The sequence below is a fragment of the Osmerus eperlanus genome, chromosome 5 (genome assembly GCF_963692335.1).
Source record: "Osmerus eperlanus chromosome 5, fOsmEpe2.1, whole genome shotgun sequence".
Taxonomy (NCBI): Eukaryota; Metazoa; Chordata; class Actinopteri; order Osmeriformes; family Osmeridae; genus Osmerus; species Osmerus eperlanus.
This window is the reverse complement of record NC_085022.1, coordinates 12,779,178-12,800,371: the sequence shown is the minus strand read 5'-3', so window position 1 is coordinate 12,800,371 and position 21,194 is coordinate 12,779,178. Positions and strand designations below refer to the sequence as shown.

The following is a 21,194-nucleotide window of genomic DNA, read 5'->3' as shown; positions in this document are numbered from 1 at the left end:
GAGCTCTTCCTTGGTCACTCGGTTTGAGTTCGAATGTGTGTGTGAGAAAGGCAAGGAGAAAAATGAACTTAGAACTTGACTAGGCTTAAACTTCAGCATTCAAGTTGGGATTTATTGTGGATCCATGGTTTTTCTCTGGGCAATTTGCACAGACAGGACCAACTGAGAGCATCAGCTGAATATATGAGATATGGAGGTAGGCTGGACTGATACATGGCTTCTCCGCTGTTGGATATCGTGGCAGGAGACAAACTAAATTGTGTGTGTTGTATGTTGATGATCATGGTGTGTGTGTGTGATTGTTTCAGGTTCATAGGTGCGCAGGGTGGAGAGAGATCTTGGTCCTCCTAAACCTGCTTGGTGAGTTGTCCCCTCCTAGCTGAACCAAACCAAAATAACCCAGTTCAGACTAATGAGAAGCATACCTGAGCCTCCTACTTGACTTACAGTTCCCTTAGCTGCCAGCCACTCAGAATGATATTCAGCTCTCATGAGTTTTCTGTATGGTCCGTAACAAGCCATGGTGTGTGTGTAGCATGTGTGGTTGGACTGTCTGGACGCTGCAGTCTGTTTGGTCGCCATCATGTCCACACCTTTGACGGAGTGGTCTATGAGTTCCCTGGAGACTGTAGCTATCTACTGGCAGGAGACTGTCGCCATCGCTCCTTCACTCTGTTAGGTATGACCTACACACACACACACAGACTCATTAACAAGCTGTCTATAAAGTATGGTGATGCAGTTATCAAACACCTTATGAATTGTATTGGATGAATCAAATTCATCATTCTCTGTGTTTATTAATGATCAACATAGTGTTTAATAATGAGCTTATTCAATATTTAAGAATGTATTGTTAATGTTTCAAAATGTTTTATAAAGGATTAACTAACTATTAGTTAACACTTTGTAAATGCCAAAAAGCGTTGACTTATTATAAAGTGTTACCAACTTTTGTGTAGACCTTCATGCTTCACATTTTGTAAAACCTTGTTCTTTTTTTTCTTTTTCTTTTTCCATGTGTGTGGTATTGTGTGCGTATGCATGTATGCATGCATGCGTATATACGTGTATATCGTATATATGTATGTGTGTATGTGTGCGTGCCTCTGTGCGTGTGCATGTGTATGTTTGCTTGTATGCATGTGTGTCCATGTATGTGTGTGTATGTTTTTTGTATGCATGTATGTATGGGTGTGTGTCTGTGTGTGCGTCTGTTTGTTTGTATGCATGTGTGTGCTCGGGTGTGTGATCCCCAGGTGATTTTGTCCAAGGGAAGAGGACCGGTGTGACTCTGTTTCTGGGGGAGGTCTTTGAGCTACATCTGTCTGTCGATGGACGCCTCTCCCAGGGAGAGAAAAGGTAGCGTATGTGTGGGCTGTTTCCTATACAATATTTTAGCGAATGTTTGTATATCTGTGCATGTATTGTATGCTGAAGAGACATTCTTATCTATGTGATCAACATCCTTTCTGCCATACAGTTGTATCCGTGTGTGTGTTTGTGTGTAGCCTGGCCTTGCCCTATGCATCTCACGCTGTCTTCGTGGGTACTGAGCTGGGCTTCTACAAGCTCTGGAGCGATGAGTTTGGCTTCTCCGTTACCATTGACAATGCAGCCAACATCGGGGTGACCATGACCAAACACCATGCCAACCACACCTGCGGTCTGTGTGGCAACTTCAACAGTGCTCCTGACGATGATTACACGGCACAGGAGGGTATGTTTGTCACTGTCAAAATGTGTGAGCGTGGGATTACTGGAATGCAGGAAATGGTTTTGAGTCACCATGCGGCGGCAGGAAGACGACTGATCCAGAACAGGAAGAGATAACAAAGGAGAGTGCGAGAGACAGAGACAGAGAGACAGAGAAACAGAGAGACAGAGAGAGAGAGAGAGAGAGAGAGAGAGAGAGAGAGAGAGAGAGAGAGAGAGAGGATACTAGGTGAATTCTTAAAACAAGAAACCCTTTGTGTTGACAATGTAGCTTTCAAATAGCCTGTGTGTGTGTGTTTTCTGAATGTTAGTTTGTGTGCCTCTGTAACTTCAGGCTTCCTGACAGAGGACAGTTATGACTTTGCAAACTCCTGGGCTGTGAAAGGGGCAGGAGAACCATGTCATCGTGTCTCACCTCCCAGCCAATCCTGTAACAGCACAGAAAATACTCCAATGGTGAGGGGGCCAATAGGATTCAACCGATTCAGCACCTTTTCCCAGTCTTGCACCTTTGTATCCCATTCCAAAGAGAATCTCAGTTGGCCTAACTTTCAATGTGATCTCTCTCTACAGTGCTTGTGCTGGTATTGAGTGTGTATGTGTGTGAATGTGTGTGCAGGTGTTGTCCAGATGCAGTGTGTTACGGACCTCCAGTGTTTTTCTGCACTGTGCCCACGTGGTTTCTCCCGAGGCCTTCCTGACCCTGTGTGAGGAGGAGGCGTGTCACTGTGGACAGGGGAAGGGGCCAGACTGTCACTGCGGAGTCCTATTGGAGTACGCCCGGACCTGCCACGCCCACGGTGTACTGCTAAATGGATGGTTGGAGGAGAGCCAGTGTTGTAAGTCTGAGGGAGCGAGAGGGGGTGTTGATTGAACAGAAGTGAGGGCAGAGGCTGGGAATGGCTTGGGGGCACAAAGTGAATACTCGGGTCAAACTTTGATTTTGCGTTAAACGGGTCAAAGGTTCAGAGTCAGGTCACAGCCTTTCAGTTCCTGTATAGATAGACAGGAAATGTAGGGGGGAGAGATGGAACCCGGGCCATCGCCTTGATGCCAGGGACTTTCTACTTCTTACAAAATCAATGTTTGGTCTGTGGACAGGTTCCTCTTTTCTCAATGGTAGAAACCAGCATTAACTTCTCTTACCCAATTTAACTTTGCTATACAAGTACATTGTCAGGAAGCCTCATTGTTACAGGTCAACTGAATGTTAAAAAGGCCATTTGTTCAGGAACTGAACTCGTTTTGTATAGGGATTCAATGTGTCCCTACAGGGTTTCCTAGTCAATAGCAAACCTGAAATAGATGATATGAAACACTTACACTCAACACTCTTAAAATCACATGTTTGATTGTTTTAACACAGTTTGTGAGGGCATCTTAGAAGAATCAACGTCAACCAACAATATTGCATTTCAATTCACTATATGAAGGACATTTCTTGAACTAGATTTTGGGTAGTCCCTTAAATACAGTTCTTAAGATGTACATCATCCCTGTCTTACCTTCTAAGGTCTAGCCGTGCTTAATCTCACAGGGAGAGACTGTCAACCAAAAAAAAGACACTGTAGCTGGTTCACTTTAACCCTCGTGCTGCCTTCGGGTCACATGACCCAAAGGTTCATAATGAACCATCGTTGTGTTTACCCAATTTTACCCAATACAAAAACAAATTAAAATAATTTTCTTTTAACCTTTGCAATGTGGGGGGTCTGAGACAGCCTAGCTGTTAAAAGAAAATGCTTCACTTTGTCTTTGTATGCAGTAAATCTGTCGCAATACGACGGTGGGTCACAATGACTGATGGGTCAGAATGACCCGAAGATAACACAAGGGTTAAGCACTTGTTCTGTGCTTATTTGCCAGTTGAGTCTCTTCTGTTGGTATGTGTGTTTGTGAGTAGCCCCCAGGTGCCCCATAGGGATGCAGTACAGTGAGTGCAGCAAGTCCTGCTCTACAACCTGCCAGAGCCTCAACATCCAGGAGGTCTGCAAGGAGGAGTGTGTGGACGGGTGCTCATGTCCTGGTAAAACAAGGCTTCCGGGAGCTCTTTTTCTTTTACTTAATGTGTTTCATCTCCTTTCACGATACCCCTTTTGTAAAATCTCTCACTACTATCACTGTGTGTTACTATGAACTGTGTGTGTGTGTGTGTGTCAGTGGGAAAGGTTTTGGATGGGGAACGCTGTGTGGAGGTGTCTCAGTGTTCCTGTGTGCACATGGGACGACACTTCCCTCCAGGTTCCAGCATCTCTCAGGACTGCAACGTCTGGTGAGTACACACACACACACACACACAAGCACGAATGCACAAACCCATACACACACACACACTCAGATCTCGTCCGTTATTTCCACAGTGTGTGTCGCCATGGCTCCTGGGAATGCACCAATGAGGGCTGTCCTGGTGAGACAACTGACTGATCTAAACAGGAAGCAGTCAAAGACACAGATATTATTGCTCCAGAAACTGGCCACTGTAGAAGAAACTGTAGTCCATTGCAACGGTTCAGGTTCTGAGTTTATAAGTATTAGACAACAAGCTTATTGGAGAGAGACTAAACTCACACCTCAACAAGAATAATGACCAAATCACACACACAGTGGCACTAGCAAAAACTCTCTGAGGCATGAAGGTCAGAGGACAGAATTCGCAGTGAATAGAGAAAGACAAAAATAAAAAATAGCCAACAGGTGTTTGTTTTACACACGTGCAGACAAATAATTATAGACACAACAGCCTTGGTGTTTCAGGACAGCTTACCATTTCAGGACTCCTGAATTTCCTGGAACGCTAAGGTCAGCTCTAATGTTTCCTTTGGCCCGCCAGTCTCCAACCGGCCCATAAAAGGCTCTCAGCCTATAGAATGTATTTCCGGCCTAACTACTAATAACTGGTCTAAACATGACTGTCATCAGTAACCAACATGTTACAGCAGGAACACATACAGTATGTGTAGTGGCCTGGGGAAGCCAGTCAGGTGTCACTGCCTGCCACCAATTCTTGGCAAAACACCCAAGTATATAAAAATTAAATTGGGGGCCTTAATTGAGATTATGGTTCAATCAGATACTTCAATGTAATGTATCATAATGTAAAAATATTTTAAGAAAACAAACAGGATACTGACTATTTAGACGAGTTTGTGAACGTTGGCCTCCTTTTGAACTTGAGGGAGCTAAGAAGAACTCATGTATGATCAAACAATAAGGCAGTAGCTGATCTACTGACTGTGATCAACTTAGGAAATCCTTGAATTACCCTTCTCCAGCTCCACAATCTCTACTCACAACTGTGTGTGTTGCTCTACAGGGGAGTGCCTGGTGATGGGTCAGTCTCACTTCAAGACATTTGATAACAAGTTCTTCACCTTCACCGGCCAGTGCCAGTACCTGCTGGCCAGTGACTGTGCTGAAGGCCAGTTCTCCGTCATTATTGACACTGTGCAGGTAAATATGTTTCCATAGAGTTCAGGGAATGTTTTTTAAGTCATTGATGAAAGCTTTTGAGACTGATTGCTTGTCCTGTCCTGTCAATGTTTTTAACTAGTGTTTTATGTTATGTTGTGTTGTTGTGTTATTAACTATGTAATGACTTGGCTTCCTGCCTATATCTTGGCCTGGACGCCCTTGAAATAGAGATTTGTAATCTCAAGAGCCTTTCCTGGTTAAATAATAATAATCTCCAAGTGCTTCTACTGCTCCAGTACTGGTGTATTGTATTTCTGTACCTTGTGACCCATGCTCTCTCCACCTGTGTCGGGTCAGTGTGCAGACGAGCAGGATTCTGTGTGCACACGCTCATTGACTCTCAGCCTGCCCTCCCTGGAGAACATGACGGTGAAGCTGAAACATGGAGGAGGGGTGTCTGTCAACGGCATGGACATCCAGACACCTCTCAACCACGGTACTGGCACACACACACACGCACCCTCACAAAAATACAGCCCACACACAGACTCACACACGCACACGTACATGCATGGACACACACCGACACTCGCGCACGCACATACACATACAGCATACACACACGGACACACGCGCACACACATTTGCATGCAGACACATACACACACAGAGAACACACAGGCACACACACACTCACTGTCAAGTTATCAGGGGATTCTTAGTTTCTGCCCAAACTTGAAAAGGGCCTTGGTCATCAACAGGGTTAAAAATGGAACAACTCAGGCGGTTTCTTCATTCTTTTTCTATTTATTTAAATGAGCCATTGGTGTAAACACTTATTTTCAGTGCGCCACACCTTTTCAGGTTGAAAACCTTTACAAGAAACAAACACAACAGACACAGCACTCATAAGCCTCACGAGATGGTTTCACCAAACAACACACTTCAAACAAACACTACTCCCACTCTACCATTACATGAACTAACGAGCACTCAGCAGTCAGATATCAATTACTAACTAAACCCACCTAAGCACACTTTCACAATAGATCACCATTAAAAAGATCAACAGATAACATTATCAACCCATTGTCCTACCAGTAGCATCCCTGGAAATGCCCAGCAAGCCAAGTCCCCAATTCACCAACCGTTAGCAGTCACCGTGTGCTTTACCAACCTCACACACACACTACCTGTGTTTAAGTAACCCTGCACTTCCTATTTCCTGGCATGAGGACCACTTCCTGTTTCAGAATAAAAGTTGTAGAACAAAAGTCCCTTCCCAGTTACGATCTGACAGCACACTCACACAGCGTTGTGTGTTTGTGTAGGTCGCCTGCGCATCCAGAGATCGGTCCAGTCCGCGGTGCGCGTCAGGTTTGGAGAGAATCTCCATCTGGACTGGGACGGACGGGGCCGTGTGCTGTTGAAGGTGCACAGACAGAGCCACCACTGACATCTGTTTCCCTGAGCGTCACACAGGAAGTGCAATCGAAACCATGGTTAACCACGTGTTCCGTCTTCTGCAGCTGCATCCCGTGTGGGCGGGGAAAACCTGTGGTCTCTGTGGGAACTACAACGGTAACCAAGGTGATGACTTCCTGTCTGAGGCGGGGCTGGTGGAGGCGAGCCCGCAGGCGTTTGGCCAATCGTGGAGGACCAGCGGAGATTGTGATCCCCCACATAGACCAGAAACTGACCCTTGTGCTCTTAACCCTAAAAGAGGTTGGTTTTCTTAGGAGAATATACCAGCCCCCCCCTTCTCTCTCTCTCTCTCTCTCTCTCTCTCTCTCTCTCTCTCTCTCTCTCTCTCTCTCTCTCTCTCTCTCTCTCTCTCTCTCTCTCTCTCCCTCTTTGTCTCTCTCTCTCTTTATCTCTCTGTCCCTCTCTCTCTCTTCACACATTCCTTTTCTTCTTTGTCAGTGCGTTTTGCTGAGGAGTCGTGTTCCGTGCTGATGTCTGAGGCGTTTGGGCCGTGTCACTTTCTGGTGAACCCGGGCCCCTTCCTGCGGTTCTGCAGGTATGATGTGTGCGCGTGCTCCAGCAGCGAGGAGTGTCTGTGCTCCGCCCTTGCCTCCTACGCCGCCACCTGCGCCGCCAGGGGAGTGCTGCTGCACTGGAGGACACCCTCACTGTGTGGTACGCACACACACACTCACAGGCATGCAAACACACACACACACATGCAAACACACACAAACACACACTGAGATGTCGTGTTCATTGCAGATCTGGGCTGCTCTAACGGCCAGGTGTACGAGGCCTGTGGGAGTGTATGTGAGGGGTCCTGCCGGTCTCTCTCTGGGGCTGAGTCAGGCTGTGAGGGAGAGGCTGTGTGCGAGGAGGGCTGCTTCTGCCCCCCCGGACAGTACCTCAGCCACTCTGGAGAGTGTGTGACAGCTGACCAGTGTCCCTGCCTTCATGACGGACAGATGTACCAGCCCAACGACGTCTACGCTGACCACAACACTATCTGGTCGGTTAGCACGTCTTGAAGTGTGTGTGGGAGGCACAGAGAGAGGGGAGGATAGAAGGGGGTGATCTATTGTGGTTATAATGGTTGACTTCCATTGGGATAATGTGTGTGTGTTATTGTGTTGGCGATCTCAGCGTGTGTATCATGTTGGTTATGTGTGCATTTTGTTGTTTTGGATAATGTGTGTCTGTATTATTGTGTTAGTTATGTATGTGTGTCTTACTGGATTGGGGATGTGTGTGCATGGTTGTGTCAGTGACGTGTGTTTATCGTTGTGTTGGTGATGTGTGTGTATCGCTGTGTCGGTGGTGTGTGTGCAGCTACTGTGAGAACGGCTCCATGCGCTGCAGCTCTAATGAGATGAGCAATGCCTTGCTGTCTGACCTCTTCTACGACGACGACAATCTCCCGCCCTCCAGAGGTACAGCTTGCGTCTGTGTGTGTGTTTCTCTAAATGGTGGATGTGTGATGTTTTTGTGGCACTAGCACTACTACATGGTGACTACTGTGTGTGTGTGTGTGTGTGTGTGTAGAACGTCGGTCGGCCCCCTGCCCCCCCCCTCTGAAGCGTGTGGAGTGTGAGGGGGGGGAGGAGGGTCTGGAGTGTGCTCGTACCTGTCAGAACTTGGACCTCCCCTGCCTCAGTCTGGCCTGCATCCCTGGCTGCCTCTGCCCCCCTGGCACGGTGTGTACCTGTGTGTGTGTGTGTGTTACTGAGTGTGTGTGTGTGTGTATATGTATGTGGGTGTGTACCTTTATGTGTGTGTTTGTGTGTAACTGTGTCTGTGTGTCAGTGTGTAACTATGTGTGTGTGTATTTGTATTTGTTCTAATATAGTGTTGTTATCACTTTTCTTGGCTGATCAGGTGAGCCATCGTAGAGCATGCATCGCCCCGGAGCAGTGCCCCTGTTACCATAACAACAAAGCCTTTAGCTCGGGAGAGACCATCTCCATGGACTGTAACACCTGGTAAAGAGCTGGTTTGTGTCTGCGGGTGTGTGTTTCTGTGCGTTGGCGAGTGTGGACGTGTGTGTCTGACGAAGGCTGTACTCCGCAGCGTGTGCGAGAACCGGAAGTGGCGCTGTACGGAGAGGGTGTGTGATGGGGTGTGTCGCACCGTGGGCGAGGGGCACTACGTCACCTTTGACGGCCTGAAGTACTCCTACCCTGGACTGTGCCAGTATGTCCTGGTCCAGGTGAGGGAGCCTGCAACTCTGATGATCATCGAACGCGGAAACTTGTGCTTGTGTTTTAACGACTTTCCCCCTCCCCCTTTTCCCCGTGCCTCGCCCCCCTCCCCCCGGAATCTTCTCTAGGACATGTGTCATGGGGAGGAGGGCTCCTTCCGCGTGCTGGTCGAAAACGAGGCGTGTGGAATTGTGGGTCAACGCTGCGCCAAAGCAGTCACAGTCTACTACCAGGGAGGACTGATCACTATGCAGCACGGGGAGGTAACACACACACACACACACTGACACACACACACACTGACACACACACACACACACAGAGACACCCTCTCATGCTCATGTGTGTCCAGGTGAGGATGCGGAGAGCGGTGTTGCAGGGCTCAGAAGTCGAGATTGTTCGCTCTGGCCTGTTCTACATCCTGCTGCTGGGGAAACACATCTCTATCATCTGGGACCGGGGCACACGTCTAGTGGTCCACCTGTCTGCCTCCTACAGGGTAACACTACCTCTGTCATTCTGAACTAGCACACTACTACTGTACGCTTGCTGCCACAGTAGTTGCAAGGCTGCAATGCTAACTTTAAACCATGTCTTTGAAATAGTACTATATAGTAATAGGTAACAGTAATATTGTTTTAATTATTTATATTAAAATACTTTATTAACTAATATGTGTGTTACCGTGGTGGTGTGTGTGTGAATGTGTGTGCAGGACCGGGTGTGTGGTCTGTGTGGTAATTTCGATGGCAATGTCAACAACGATCTCCTGGGCAGTAACAATCAGCTGGAGGTCGCCTCCGCTCACTTTGGAAACTCCTGGAAGGTCAAGCCCAGCTGTGCAGACGCCACGCAGGTAGCCTACGGTCCCCATAGAAACGGAGCGTACCGCACATTCCTGTCACGTTTCCGACTCCCCGAAACAGGAACAGACAGGGATGTTCTCAGCGATGAGTTTCTTGCCTCTTTGACCCCATACATGTCAACCTGTGTGTGTGTGTGTGTGCGTGTGTGCATGTACGGTGTGTGTGTGTTTATGCAGCCGGCCTCTCCCTGCAGTGACAATATAGTGAAGCTGATGACAGTGGAGCAGTCGTGTCGCGTGCTGACAGGGCCTCTGTTCAGGGACTGTAACAGCCAGGTGGACCCTGAGCCCTTCATGGAGATGTGTGTGGAGGCCGCTTGCTCCTGCCCCTCCGTCGGAGACTGCGCCTGCTTCTGTGACGTCATCGCGGCCTATGCTCAGGCCTGTTCCGAGAGGGGCGTGGCCATCAGCTGGAGGTCCAATGAGCTTTGTCGTGAGTTGAACGTTACTTGTGGGTTTTGTTGGGTGTGTCTGCCTTTGGCAAGGCTCAACCTATATTCTCTCTCATGTATATTTTTTATTTATTTTATTTATTATAATTATTTTTCTAGTCAACAGTTCAATTGGACATGCTTCAAACCGTATTTTCAACAAACTTGTTAACCAAGTTTTTCAAAAATAAATGTTAAGCTTATTTATGTTTTTGGAGGCATATTTTCAGTTAACAGATGGTTCTTTTTGAATCACAATTCCAGCTAAGATACTGCCAGAGTGACAGATTCAGTAACAGAATCTGTAAAATAAGAGAACCCTGTTTCATTCTATACTTTCACTTTTTGTATTTTGAGGTGTAAATGAGCACCAACAAATGCTGTCAATAGTAAATAGTATGCATACTTTTATTCATATACAGACATAGTTTCATATATAGAAAATAGTTGAAAAAGTACACCTATGAAAACTTGTCTTTTTCAAAATGTTTGGCAGTTGATATTAGTTTAAATAATAGGTTGGGAGGTGATATAGTCAAAAAAAAAAAAAATGCCCCTGCTGCAGCGGCTGCAAGCACAACTCACAACTTCCCCTAGTCCAGTGGTTCTGGTTCAGGTTTGTAGGAGCAGGGAAGCATCTACAACATGCAGGACAGGGGGTCCCTGAGGACCAGGGTTGAGAACCACTGGTCTAGTTCGACCAGGGGATGACTTGCTTCCATGCTGTGGTACTGTGTTTGCTGCCTGTCAGTAGTGTTGAGAGAGAGAGTGTGTATTTGTGTTTCAGCTATGAGCTGTGAGGCTCTGAATGAGGCAGGGCCTGGTGTGGGGGAGGAGCTATGCCAGTGGAGGTATAACACCTGCGGTTCTGCCTGTTCAATCACCTGCCAGCACCCGGACCCCCTCCACTGCCCCTTCACCTGTGTGGAAGGTTGCCATGCCAACTGTCCCCCAGGTGACGTGTAACAGACTCCCTGGATATTCATGAAGAGTGTAACCTCCAGACACCAGGTGAAGCTAGCTCTAACTCCCGCCCCTCGTACCATGCAGGTCAGCTATTGGATGAGGTGACCATGCGCTGTGTTAACCCCTCCCAGTGCCAGATGTGTGTCCATGAGGGGCAAATAATCTCCCATGGCAACAAGGTCATCCTAAACCACAATGACCTCCAGCACTGTCAGATATGGTAACAACACAATGTTGAACATCTGAACACCCTGTAACTCACTTTCATTGGATGTGTTCATGATATCTCTCTCTGTAGTGGAAGAAAAATTCCATGAAACTCTGTTTGGACACGTGTGTGTGTGTGTGTGTTGCAGCCACTGTGAGAACAATACCTTGAGCTGTGAGGGTTGCCCCCCCCTGGACTTTCTCACCACGCCGGCCCCCACCCCTGGCCTGACTACGCCCAGCGCCCTGCTCCTCTCCACGGTGATGCCCGAGAACAACTGCGATCGCGCCATGGACCTGGCCTTCCTATTGGACGGCTCCACGGCGCTGAGCGAGGAAGACTTTGAGGCGCTGAAGCTGTTCATTCTGGGTGTGGTGGATCGCTTCCGCATGGGCTCCGCTCACACTCGCGCCACTGTGCTGCTATATCACTCCGGGGTCAAGACCTATGACATGCAGGTACACACACACGAAGCGGTACACGCACACGTCAACATACGTACTGTGCAGAACAGCGTGTACACACACACACACAGGCACAGTATGTTAAAACACGGACACATTACCCATTTCTGGCCCTCACCCCAAACTCCTCTGTCCTTCTCTTTGCCTTGCTACAGGTCCAGAAGTGGCTGTTTAAGAAGACCGTGAGAGAGTTGCATTACAGCGGGGGAGATGCAGCCTTCCTGGATGAGGCTATTAAGTACCTGGCCATCAACATCTACGACAAGAACAAGCGCGATAACGCCGGCCGGGTGGCCATCATTCTGACGGCCAGTAAGAACCCTCGCTCCCTCCGCTCCACCATCAAGCTGCTCCGCAAGAAGAGCATCACCACCCTGACCCTGGCGCTGGGGCCTGAGGCGGACATGGCCCAGGTGAGCGAGATCACCAAGTCCAGCCCGGACAGCCGGGCCTACATCCTGAGCAGCACAGCTGAGCTGCCCTCACGCCTCCTGGAGGTCTCCGACCACCTCTGCACCCTGGGGATGGAGCCCGAGGGGGCCAAGCCTCCCCCGCCGAAGCCCACCGCCGCTAAGCCTAGCCTGGGCACCACCACCACCACTCAGCCCCCCCTCCTGGAGCCGGTCCCCACACATCACTCCCCCAGCACCCTGACCCCTACCAGACCTGGTGGGCTGGCCCCTGTGACCACCACCTCCACCCCCATCTCTAAAGACGTGACCTTCATCCTGGAGGGCTCCGACACGGTCGGTGAGACGGGTTTCAACCAGTCTCTACACTTCCTGGAGGAAGTGATCTCACAGCTGACCGAGAAGGAGGAGTCCATTCGCATCACCGTTATCCAGTACTCAGTCACGGTCACCGTGGAGATCAAGCGCTGGGAGGTGCGTAGGCAGAGGCAAGCGTTGCTACAGCGACTGCGGGAGATCCGTTGGCGGGGCGGGGCCGCGACTAACACGGGCGCCGCCGTTACCTCGGTCTACCAGGAAGTGGCTACAGAACAGCCCAGATCCCCTTCCACCCCACCCCAGCTGGTGTTCCTGGTGACAGAGAACCCCCCCACCGACACTGTGATGCGCCCCCCGTCCACCCACACGCAGACACGCGTGTACCCCATCGGGGTGGGGCCACGCCTGCGCGAGGTCGACCTTCTGCCCCTCAGCGCTCCGGAGCGCCCCCTGATGGTGGATGACTACAGCCAACTGAGGACCCTGGTCCAGCGAGTCATCAACATCACACACACCAAATACACACCTCGCTCCCCCACGCTGCCTCCGCCCCTCCTCCCCACGCTGGGCCCCCAGACCACCCTGCCCCCCTCAGGTAAACGACACACACACCTGTGTGAAAAAAAATATGGTAGGTTGATGTCAGACGACCTATATAAGACTGACACGTTTACAATATATAATGTGAATCAGCTGTGGTTCCTATAGGTTCCTATATTGGCTGATGTGGCTCTGTGCTCTTTGACCTAAGTGCCATGCACGGCGCCCATGGACGTGCTGTTCCTGCTGAGGCCTCAGGGGGACGGACAGTTTGAGGACATGAAGACGTTTGTGAAAGGCTTCGTTAACAGTGCCAACATCGGTACACAGACACTTCTGAACACATCTATGTACACACTCGCATGTTCAATGAGCTGAATTCAGGGTGCAGACGGCTGCCGCCGTTCGTGAAGCTGCTGGTGACTGTTTTCTGTGTGTGTGTGTGTGTGTGTGTGCAGGTCAGAACGACACCCAGGTGGGTGTGGTGCTGTATGGGAAGAGCAGCACTGTGGGGGTGTCTTGGAAGGAGGAGCAGAGCAGAACACATCTACTGGACCTGGTCGACAAACTACCCAGGAAGACAACCACTGCCCCTGCACTGGGTAAATACGCTCACATATACACTCACACATATACACTTATACACACAAATATATATACAAAGCTGGTTGCCAAAATAAGGTCCTTGGTTGTCGTTCAGGTGCTGGCTTGCGATTTGCTGTTCAGACGGCCATCTCCCCAGCGAGTGGGGGGCGAGTGGGTGTGGCCAAGGTGGTGGTCATGTTGGTGATTGACAAGTCATCTGATGACGTCCAGGAAGCCTCTAATGAGGCACTGACTGCAGGTACGTGTTACATCATCCCAAAATCACGTGTGCCTCATTGTTCATAGAAGAATCAAGCTTCTCCACTTCAAGATTTTGTAACTGAAGATAACGTTGTACTCTGCTTCTATCTCTCTTTCTTTCTTTCTCTCTTTCTCTCTCTCTCTCTCTGTCTCTCTCTCTCTTTCTCTCCCCTGCTACCAGGGGTATCCGTGTTCCCTATTGGGATCGGCCCCGACTATGACAGGACCGAACTGAGCGTGCTTGGCGGTCATGGCAACCACCACAACACCATGCATCTGAACAGTATGGAACAGCTACTGATGCTGCTGAGCCTAGACCATGGTTTTACAGAGCGACTCTGTAGAGGTATACACACACACACACACTCACACTAATAATGAGGAAGAGGAGGAAGATGATGAAAGGGATGTTGTGTGTTCCTCTACAGCCGGTCCTCCAGGAGTGTGTGTGGATGATGAGGGGAAGGAGAGGAAGGTGAGCCATGTGCTCCTATAAGGGCTCCTAAATAATAATAATATCCCCATGATATTTGGCTTACCTTATGCATGTGTGTATGCTGTATGCATGCATGTGTATTTGTGGGTATGTACACTGTACGTGTGTGTATTTGTGCATGTGTGTACATGCGTGTCAGATGGGGGGTCAGATGGCTGAGAGGTTGGAGAATCGGGCTATTAATCAGAAGGTTGCTGGTTTGATTCTCGGCAGTGAAAAATGACCTTGTGTCCTTGGGCAAGGCATTTCACCCTACTTGCCTCGGGGGAAAGGTCCCTTCACTTACTGTAAGTTGCTCTGGATAAGAGCGTCTGCTAAATGTAAATGTGTGTGTGTTTAGCCTGGCGAGTCGTGGCTGTTGGAGGACGGCTGCCACTCGGTGCGGTGCCACCCCAGCGGAGCGGTCACGGTCCAGAGCCACAAGGTGAACTGTGACAGGCTGGAGCCCCCAGTCTGCAGGAACAACCTGCCTCCGGTCAGAGTCCAGGAGACCTGCGGCTGCCACTGGGAGTGTCCCTGTGAGTGGACCCCCCCGCAAGGGGCAAGGCGATACAAACACATCACAATTTATTTCTTTTTTGCCTGCTGCCTGCTTTCTGGGCTTCACTCCCCTGTGGTGTGTCTGTCTAGGATGTTACCACCTGTTAGCAGCTGCTATTCAGAGTGTAGGGATGATTCGTACTGAGTGTATTGTTTTCACGAGTATGTTGTGTGTACTAAGCATGTACTGAGTGGATTATTTGCTGAGTGGGTTGTGTTTGTAGGTATGTGCATGGGCGGTGCCAGCCATCATGTGGTCAGGTTTGATGGCATGGCCCTGAGGCTTGACGAGGAGGGTCTCTGCTCCTACACGCTGCTTGCCGTTGCCAACGGGACAGGGACAGGGTCAGAGGTCAAGCTGCACAGTGGGCCCTGTCAAGGATCGGCCAATCACGACCAGATCTGCATGAGAGCTATGGAGGTGTCGCACGGAGCCAGCACACTGCTGCTGAAGGATGACATGACGGTAATCTGTGTGTGTGTGTGAGTGTGTGTGTTTCTGTAGGTGTGGATGTACACAAACATGTTTGTACGTGTTTTCTGTTGTTTGTTGCTTACCGGTGGTGTGTTTATTAATTAATTGTTTATGTAAATGGTGTGGAGCATGGCAATTCATTACTGGGTGTGTGTCTGCATGTATGTATGTATGTGTGTGTGTCTGCATGCGTGTGTTTGTTTGTGTAGGTAACCATGGACAGCGAAGTGCTCCGTCTGCCGTGGAGGTCTGGGGGTCTGGAGGTGGTGAGCTATGGAGGAGTGATGCTGCACCTGGCTTCAGACCGTGGCTACGTACTGACCTTCACACCGCAGAGCAACGAGTTCACCGTCACCCTCCACACCTCCGCTCTGAAACACCCCACCCTGGGGCTCTGTGGTAGATACACTCACCCTGGGACCTCCCACAGCCTTCACAGCAGAGCACAAGCGCTCTCTCACACACACACACACACACACACCCTCACAAACCCTCCCTCTCCCTCCCTCTCCCTCCCTCAGGTTCCTGCGAGGAGGAAAAGGTTGACCAGCTGTCGCTCCGCAACGGCACCTCCACGAGCGACCAAGCCGGGTTCGTCTCCGATTGGACGGCGGCCGGGGCGGGAGGCGTGTGCGTGCCGAGGCAGAAGGCGGTGTGTGTGTCTGGGGCCACGCTGGGCTGTCAGGCCCTGCGTTCGGAGGTGTTTGCCGCTTGTCACCCTGTCGTCCCCATCCAGCTGTTCCTGGCCCGATGTGAGGAGCAGGCCTGTCAGGAGACGGACGTGTGCGAGCTCATCTCCACCTACACACAGCTCTGCCGACAGGCAGGAGTGTGTGTGGAATGGAGGAGCCCTCATCTCTGCCGTGAGTTGAGTGTGTACGTGTGTGTATGTATATGTGTGTGTGTGTGTGTCTCGGTATACGACCTGATCTCACAGATCACAGATCGGCAAAACCATCCAAATGGAAAAAAAGAGAGCATTTTCAACATTTTGCTATTTGTATCAGTCTGTAGTAACAGTGTGTGTGTGTGTGCGTATGTGTTGCAGCCATGCAGTGTCCCAGCTCTATGGAGTACGATGGGTGTCGGACAGGGTGCGTGGAGGACTGCAGCAGTATCGGCTCCTCCCCCGGTGATTGGGGCGCTCCCAGGACCAATCAGTCCCTGTGTATGGACACACCCACGGAGGGCTGCTTCTGCCATGGAGGAACTGTGTTGCATAAGGGGCGCTGTGTGTCGCCAGAGGCCTGCAGCCAGTGTGTGGACCGGCACGGATACACACACCCGGTGAGACCCTGGGACACCTGGAGCCTGAGGGCTTGACTGCCCTCTAGTGGCAGTCAAGTGACCGACAAATTCACTATGAATGAATCGTACATTCCTTCCCCCCAATGCAATGCAGATGCGGTTGTGCCATGCTAATGTGTGTCTCTGTTATGTTGTGAACAGTACTTCCATACCTGGACACCTGATGATAACCCATGTCAGATCTGTATGTGTCTGGACCAACAACGCATCAACTGTACCGCTAGGCCCTGTACTGATGCCAAACGTAAGCACACACACACACATAACACATACCACATAACACCAAGACTCTGGTTAAGAAGCGAATATGAGCGGTGCCCCGGTATCTCACTGGGTAGAGCGTGTACCATGTGGGATGAGGCCCACACGCAGTGGCCTGGGTTTGATTCCGGTTCGGGCCATTTCTGCATGTCTTCTCCTCTCTCTCTCTGCCATACATTTCTGTCTCTAACTGTCACTGTCCCAAAAAGAAGGCAATATATAAAGAAAGAATGCAATGTAAAGCCTTTTTGCAGTGTATCAGTTTAACTGTGTGTGTGTGTGTGTGTGTGTGTGCAGCTCCAGAGTGTGGATCATGTGAGGTTCTGAGAGAGAGGAGGGACTCCAAATGCTGTCCTGAATACGAGTGTGGTATGTACTAATACACCCTGTACCCTAAGCAGTTTAATACAAGTAACCATCATTCTTTGCCATTTTTTGCATTCAGCGACTGAACATCTTCATTTGTCTCGTGAATGAACGTACGTGTGTGTGTGTGTATGTGTGTGTTACAGTGTGTGATTCGGTGAACTGTGAGCTTCCTGAGGTGCCCCGTTGTGAAGACGGCCAGTCTGTTGTGCTGCAGAACCCTGGAGAGTGTCAGCCCATACACCAGTGTGGTGAGTTCCAGCACAGTCCAGCAGACAGCAAAACACACGTCCTCCCACGCGTTGCTCCATCCCAAACAGGCCGTAACCCTCTCCTCCTTCCTCTCTCCCTCCCCCTGGCTCTTCCTAAGTCTGCAAAAAGGACGAGTGTGCTCTCCAAGCTCCGCCCACCTGCCCGTCCCACCGCAGGCTGTCAGTCAAAAAGACGCAGTGCTGTGATGTGTTTGAGTGTGCGTGCGACTGCCGTAACTCCTCCCACTCCTGCCCACCGGGTTACATCACTTCCTCGTCCACCAACGACTGTGGCTGCACAGAGACCACATGTCAGCCTGATAAGGTGTGTGTGTTTCTGTGTGTGTGTGTGTGTGTGTGTGTGTGTGTGTGTGTGTGTGTGTGTGTGTGTGTGTGTGTGTGTGTGTGTGTGTGTGTGTGTGTGTGTGTGATGGGCCGATGTCTCGGGTTCCTGTCGTTTCTTCCTAATGCAGTTAAAATATTGTTCTTCCCAGGTGTGTGTCATAGGGGGCGTGGTGTATCCGGTGGGTAGCCAATGGGAGGAGTCGTGTGAGAGGTGTACCTGCACCCAGCAGCAGGACCCACACACCCACCTGCACATCGCCCAGTGTACACCACCTGTCTGTGACCAAAGCTGTCCCCAGGTGAGACATACTCTCTGCTGATCAATTATCATACAGTCAAAAGTAACCCCCCGAAATACGAAATCTGTGTGTGTTTGTGTGTGTGTATTTGTGTGTGTGTGTGTCTATGTGTACAGGGCTCCTCGTACACCTCCTCAGAGGGGGAGTGCTGTGGAAAGTGCCGGAGGACCAGCTGTGTGGAGACAGAGGGAGAAATGCTCGGGGACTCACTTATGGCGGTGCTGACCAGACAGGTACAGGAGAGGAACCACACCTCCATTCTCTCTCTGTATCTCATACACAAATACTCTCTCTCTCTTTCTCTGTATCTCATACACCAATACTCTCTCTCTTTCTCTGTATCTCATACACCAATACTCTCTCTCTCTTTCTCTCTCTGTATCTCATACACCAATACTCTCTCTCTCTCTTCCTCTCTCAGTCTGTATCTCATACACCAATACTCGTTCCTCTTTCTGTCTTTGTATCTCATACACCAATACTCCTGCCTTCCTCTCTCTCTATCTCTCCTCCCCACTCTCTCTCTCTCTCCACCCCCCCACTAGGTAGGGGAGGTGTGGCCCTCCCCAGGGGAGAGGTGTGTGCAGAATCAGTGTGTGAAGATGGGTGGTGAGGTGTTTGTGTCCAGCTCCAACGTCAGCTGTCCTCTGATGGACACTCCATCCTGCCCTCTGGGATCTGAGCTCCGCTGTGACAACCAGGAGTGCTGCCCACGCTGCTACTGTGGTAAACACACACACTCACACACACACATACCCACACACACACACACACACCGAAAAGACGATCTGTGGTGTTGGAAGTCCCAGAATGCAACTGCAGTCTATGACCAGCAGAGGGCACTCTGGGACAATACTCCCAGACTGACTAATAACCCAGTTTATCCTCAAGGTTATACTGAGCAGGGATAAGCACTGCAGTGGGCACAGTTTAGGGTGTAGATAGAGGTCAGGGATTAACGACCTTAGATGCATTGGCAATGCTGGAAAGCCAAAGGACCCTATTACAGATCAACATGAATAAAGAATGTTCCAGAGCCAGACAGGATCATCTGATTTCCCAGAAGACAACAGAATCCGAGCACCCTAGCCAGATAAATCACTGTGTTTTTGTCCTTCTCTTCTCAGCTCCCCTGGACGCGTGTGTGCTGAACCACACTGTCATAGGAGTAAGAGTTCTACCGCCTTACACATATTGATGACTTCCCATACATACTTACGTAGGTAACCATTTCTTATGTAACACTGCGAAACGTGTGTGTGCATGTGTTTAGGCAGGGGAGAGACTCATGGTGGATGTGTGTACTCATTGTGAGTGCTCGGTGGACAAAGGAGCAGTTAAGAAATACAGACTGGCCTGCAGGAGGATCAGCTGCCCCATCTGCCCTGAGGTATTCATCCTCTTCACCCTCCCCATCCTCATCCCCTTTTTTGTCTTGGACATCATCCGTAGCGTCCTCTTCATCGTGGTTGTCCTCTCCATTGTCCTTGTTGTCATCTCCATCGTCATCGTCATTGTCATCTCCCTTGCCATCCTCCTCATCGCCATCATCTTCATCATCCTCATCTTCAACACCATTATTATCACATTCAAGTCTATTGGTTGATATGTCTTGGTGTGTGCGTGTGTGTGCACTGCAGGGCTACGTTCTAGAGCAACAGCCCGACTCCTGCTGCGGTCGGTGTGTCCCCACCATCTGCATCATCCAGCGCCCAGACGGCAAGGTGGTGTCTGTGGAGGTGAGACCTACAAGCACCCACGTAAAATTCCCCCCCCGTACTCCCACCACAAACACACACTCACGCTCTGTCTTTGGGTCTGTCTCTAGGTGAACAGCACTCGGGAGGATGGCTGTAGTGTTTACTCCTGTGGAGTGAACCAGAAGGGAGACCTGGTTCTACAGACGAAAGTGACCACCTGCCCCCCCTTGAACCGCCAGCTTTGCCTGGATGAAGGGGTAGGACCACACCACCTCCTTCAGCTCAAACCAAAGCTCTGTACCCTGCCAGTCCAGCTCTGTGACACTCACCCTCTCTTTGATTGCTTTCCAGGGGAAAGTCAGCCAGCTCGGCACCAGCTGCTGTGAGATGTGTGAGTTTGACCTTTAGGCAGTGCGAAATCTGTGGGTGTGTGTGGGTGTGTGTGCGTGCGTGCGTGCGTGCGTGTTTAAGAGTCTGCATATGTCTGTGTGTGTGTGCTTGCGTGTGTGTGTTTGTGTGTGTGTGGACTAAATGTTTTGGTTATCTGTGTGCAGGTACAGAGCCAGAGTGTAGAAGGACTGTGGGGATGTTGAACTTCATCAAGGTGGATGACTGCCAGTCCGAGCACCAGATAGAACTGCACTATTGCGAGGTGAAGCCACATGCACACGCTGAGACACAAACACAGACACACACACACACACAGTCTGGCCACACAGAACATGACGATCAATAAAGATTAAACATTCTACACAGCTGGACTGGATTATACAGAGCTTCATGAAACCACTTTTCGCTCTCTCTCCCTCGGCCGTTCTCTCTCTCTCTCTCTCTCTCTCTCTCTCTCTCTCTCTCTCTCTCTCTCTCTCTTGCTCTCTCTCGCGCTCTCTCACCTTCTCCTCCTTCCTTTACCTTCCTGCCTGACAGGGTAAGTGTCGGAGTAAGTCCATGTATTCTCTGGAGAGGAGCGGAGTGGAACAGGAGTGTGTGTGCTGTTCTGCCATGGAGACAGAGCCTGTGAGTGTTCCCCTGCGCTGTGCCAACGGAACCCAGAGCCAGCACACCGTCCTGTCCGTCACTCGCTGTGACTGTCACTCTCAACACTGCACCGAGACAAATATCATGTAGACATGAAATAATTTCAAGTGTTTATACAGTATGCGTGTACTCTATCTAGTGTGTGTATATTGTATGTCTGCACTGTGTATCTGTGTGTGTATTTGTATAACCAAATAAATATTCTTGCAGAAAAACTATAAAGATGACATAGATTCTCAAGCATTTTTTATGCACGATGCCATTTGTCTGGTGCT

At 49.9% G+C, this 21,194-nt stretch overlaps 1 protein-coding gene across 4 annotated transcripts; it reads left to right on the top strand.

Annotated features, from left to right (window-relative positions):
- Positions 1–20: 20 nt before the first annotated feature.
- On the top strand, positions 21–21,176 carry vwf (von Willebrand factor). Of its 4 annotated transcripts, none has more exons than XM_062461681.1 (53): positions 21–93; positions 131–196; positions 309–360; positions 536–679; positions 1,260–1,362; positions 1,512–1,720; positions 2,051–2,172; positions 2,336–2,555; positions 3,620–3,742; positions 3,877–3,988; positions 4,077–4,123; positions 5,030–5,166; positions 5,485–5,623; positions 6,459–6,559; positions 6,657–6,852; positions 7,051–7,266; positions 7,357–7,603; positions 7,924–8,024; positions 8,137–8,288; positions 8,470–8,573; positions 8,662–8,800; positions 8,921–9,055; positions 9,145–9,291; positions 9,508–9,648; positions 9,835–10,090; positions 10,876–11,043; positions 11,139–11,274; positions 11,411–11,720; positions 11,882–13,049; positions 13,206–13,316; positions 13,453–13,596; positions 13,695–13,838; positions 14,022–14,186; positions 14,269–14,315; positions 14,677–14,854; positions 15,101–15,342; positions 15,561–15,750; positions 15,873–16,214; positions 16,400–16,638; positions 16,801–16,903; positions 17,218–17,289; positions 17,433–17,537; positions 17,657–17,862; positions 18,032–18,181; positions 18,298–18,414; positions 18,727–18,907; positions 19,309–19,349; positions 19,455–19,571; positions 19,822–19,920; positions 20,010–20,138; positions 20,233–20,272; positions 20,436–20,533; positions 20,809–21,176. In XM_062461681.1, the coding sequence occupies exons 2-53, from the start codon at positions 191–193 to the stop codon at positions 21,007–21,009; spliced, it is 8,592 nt and encodes a 2,863-aa protein (XP_062317665.1). In that variant the 5' UTR covers positions 21–93; positions 131–190; the 3' UTR covers positions 21,010–21,176. The 4 variants fall into 4 exon arrangements, with proteins under 4 accessions (XP_062317665.1, XP_062317663.1, XP_062317664.1 ...); XM_062461679.1 differs by having other exon boundaries at positions 11,882–13,085; XM_062461680.1 differs by having other exon boundaries at positions 3,617–3,742.
- Positions 21,177–21,194: the final 18 nt, after the last annotated feature.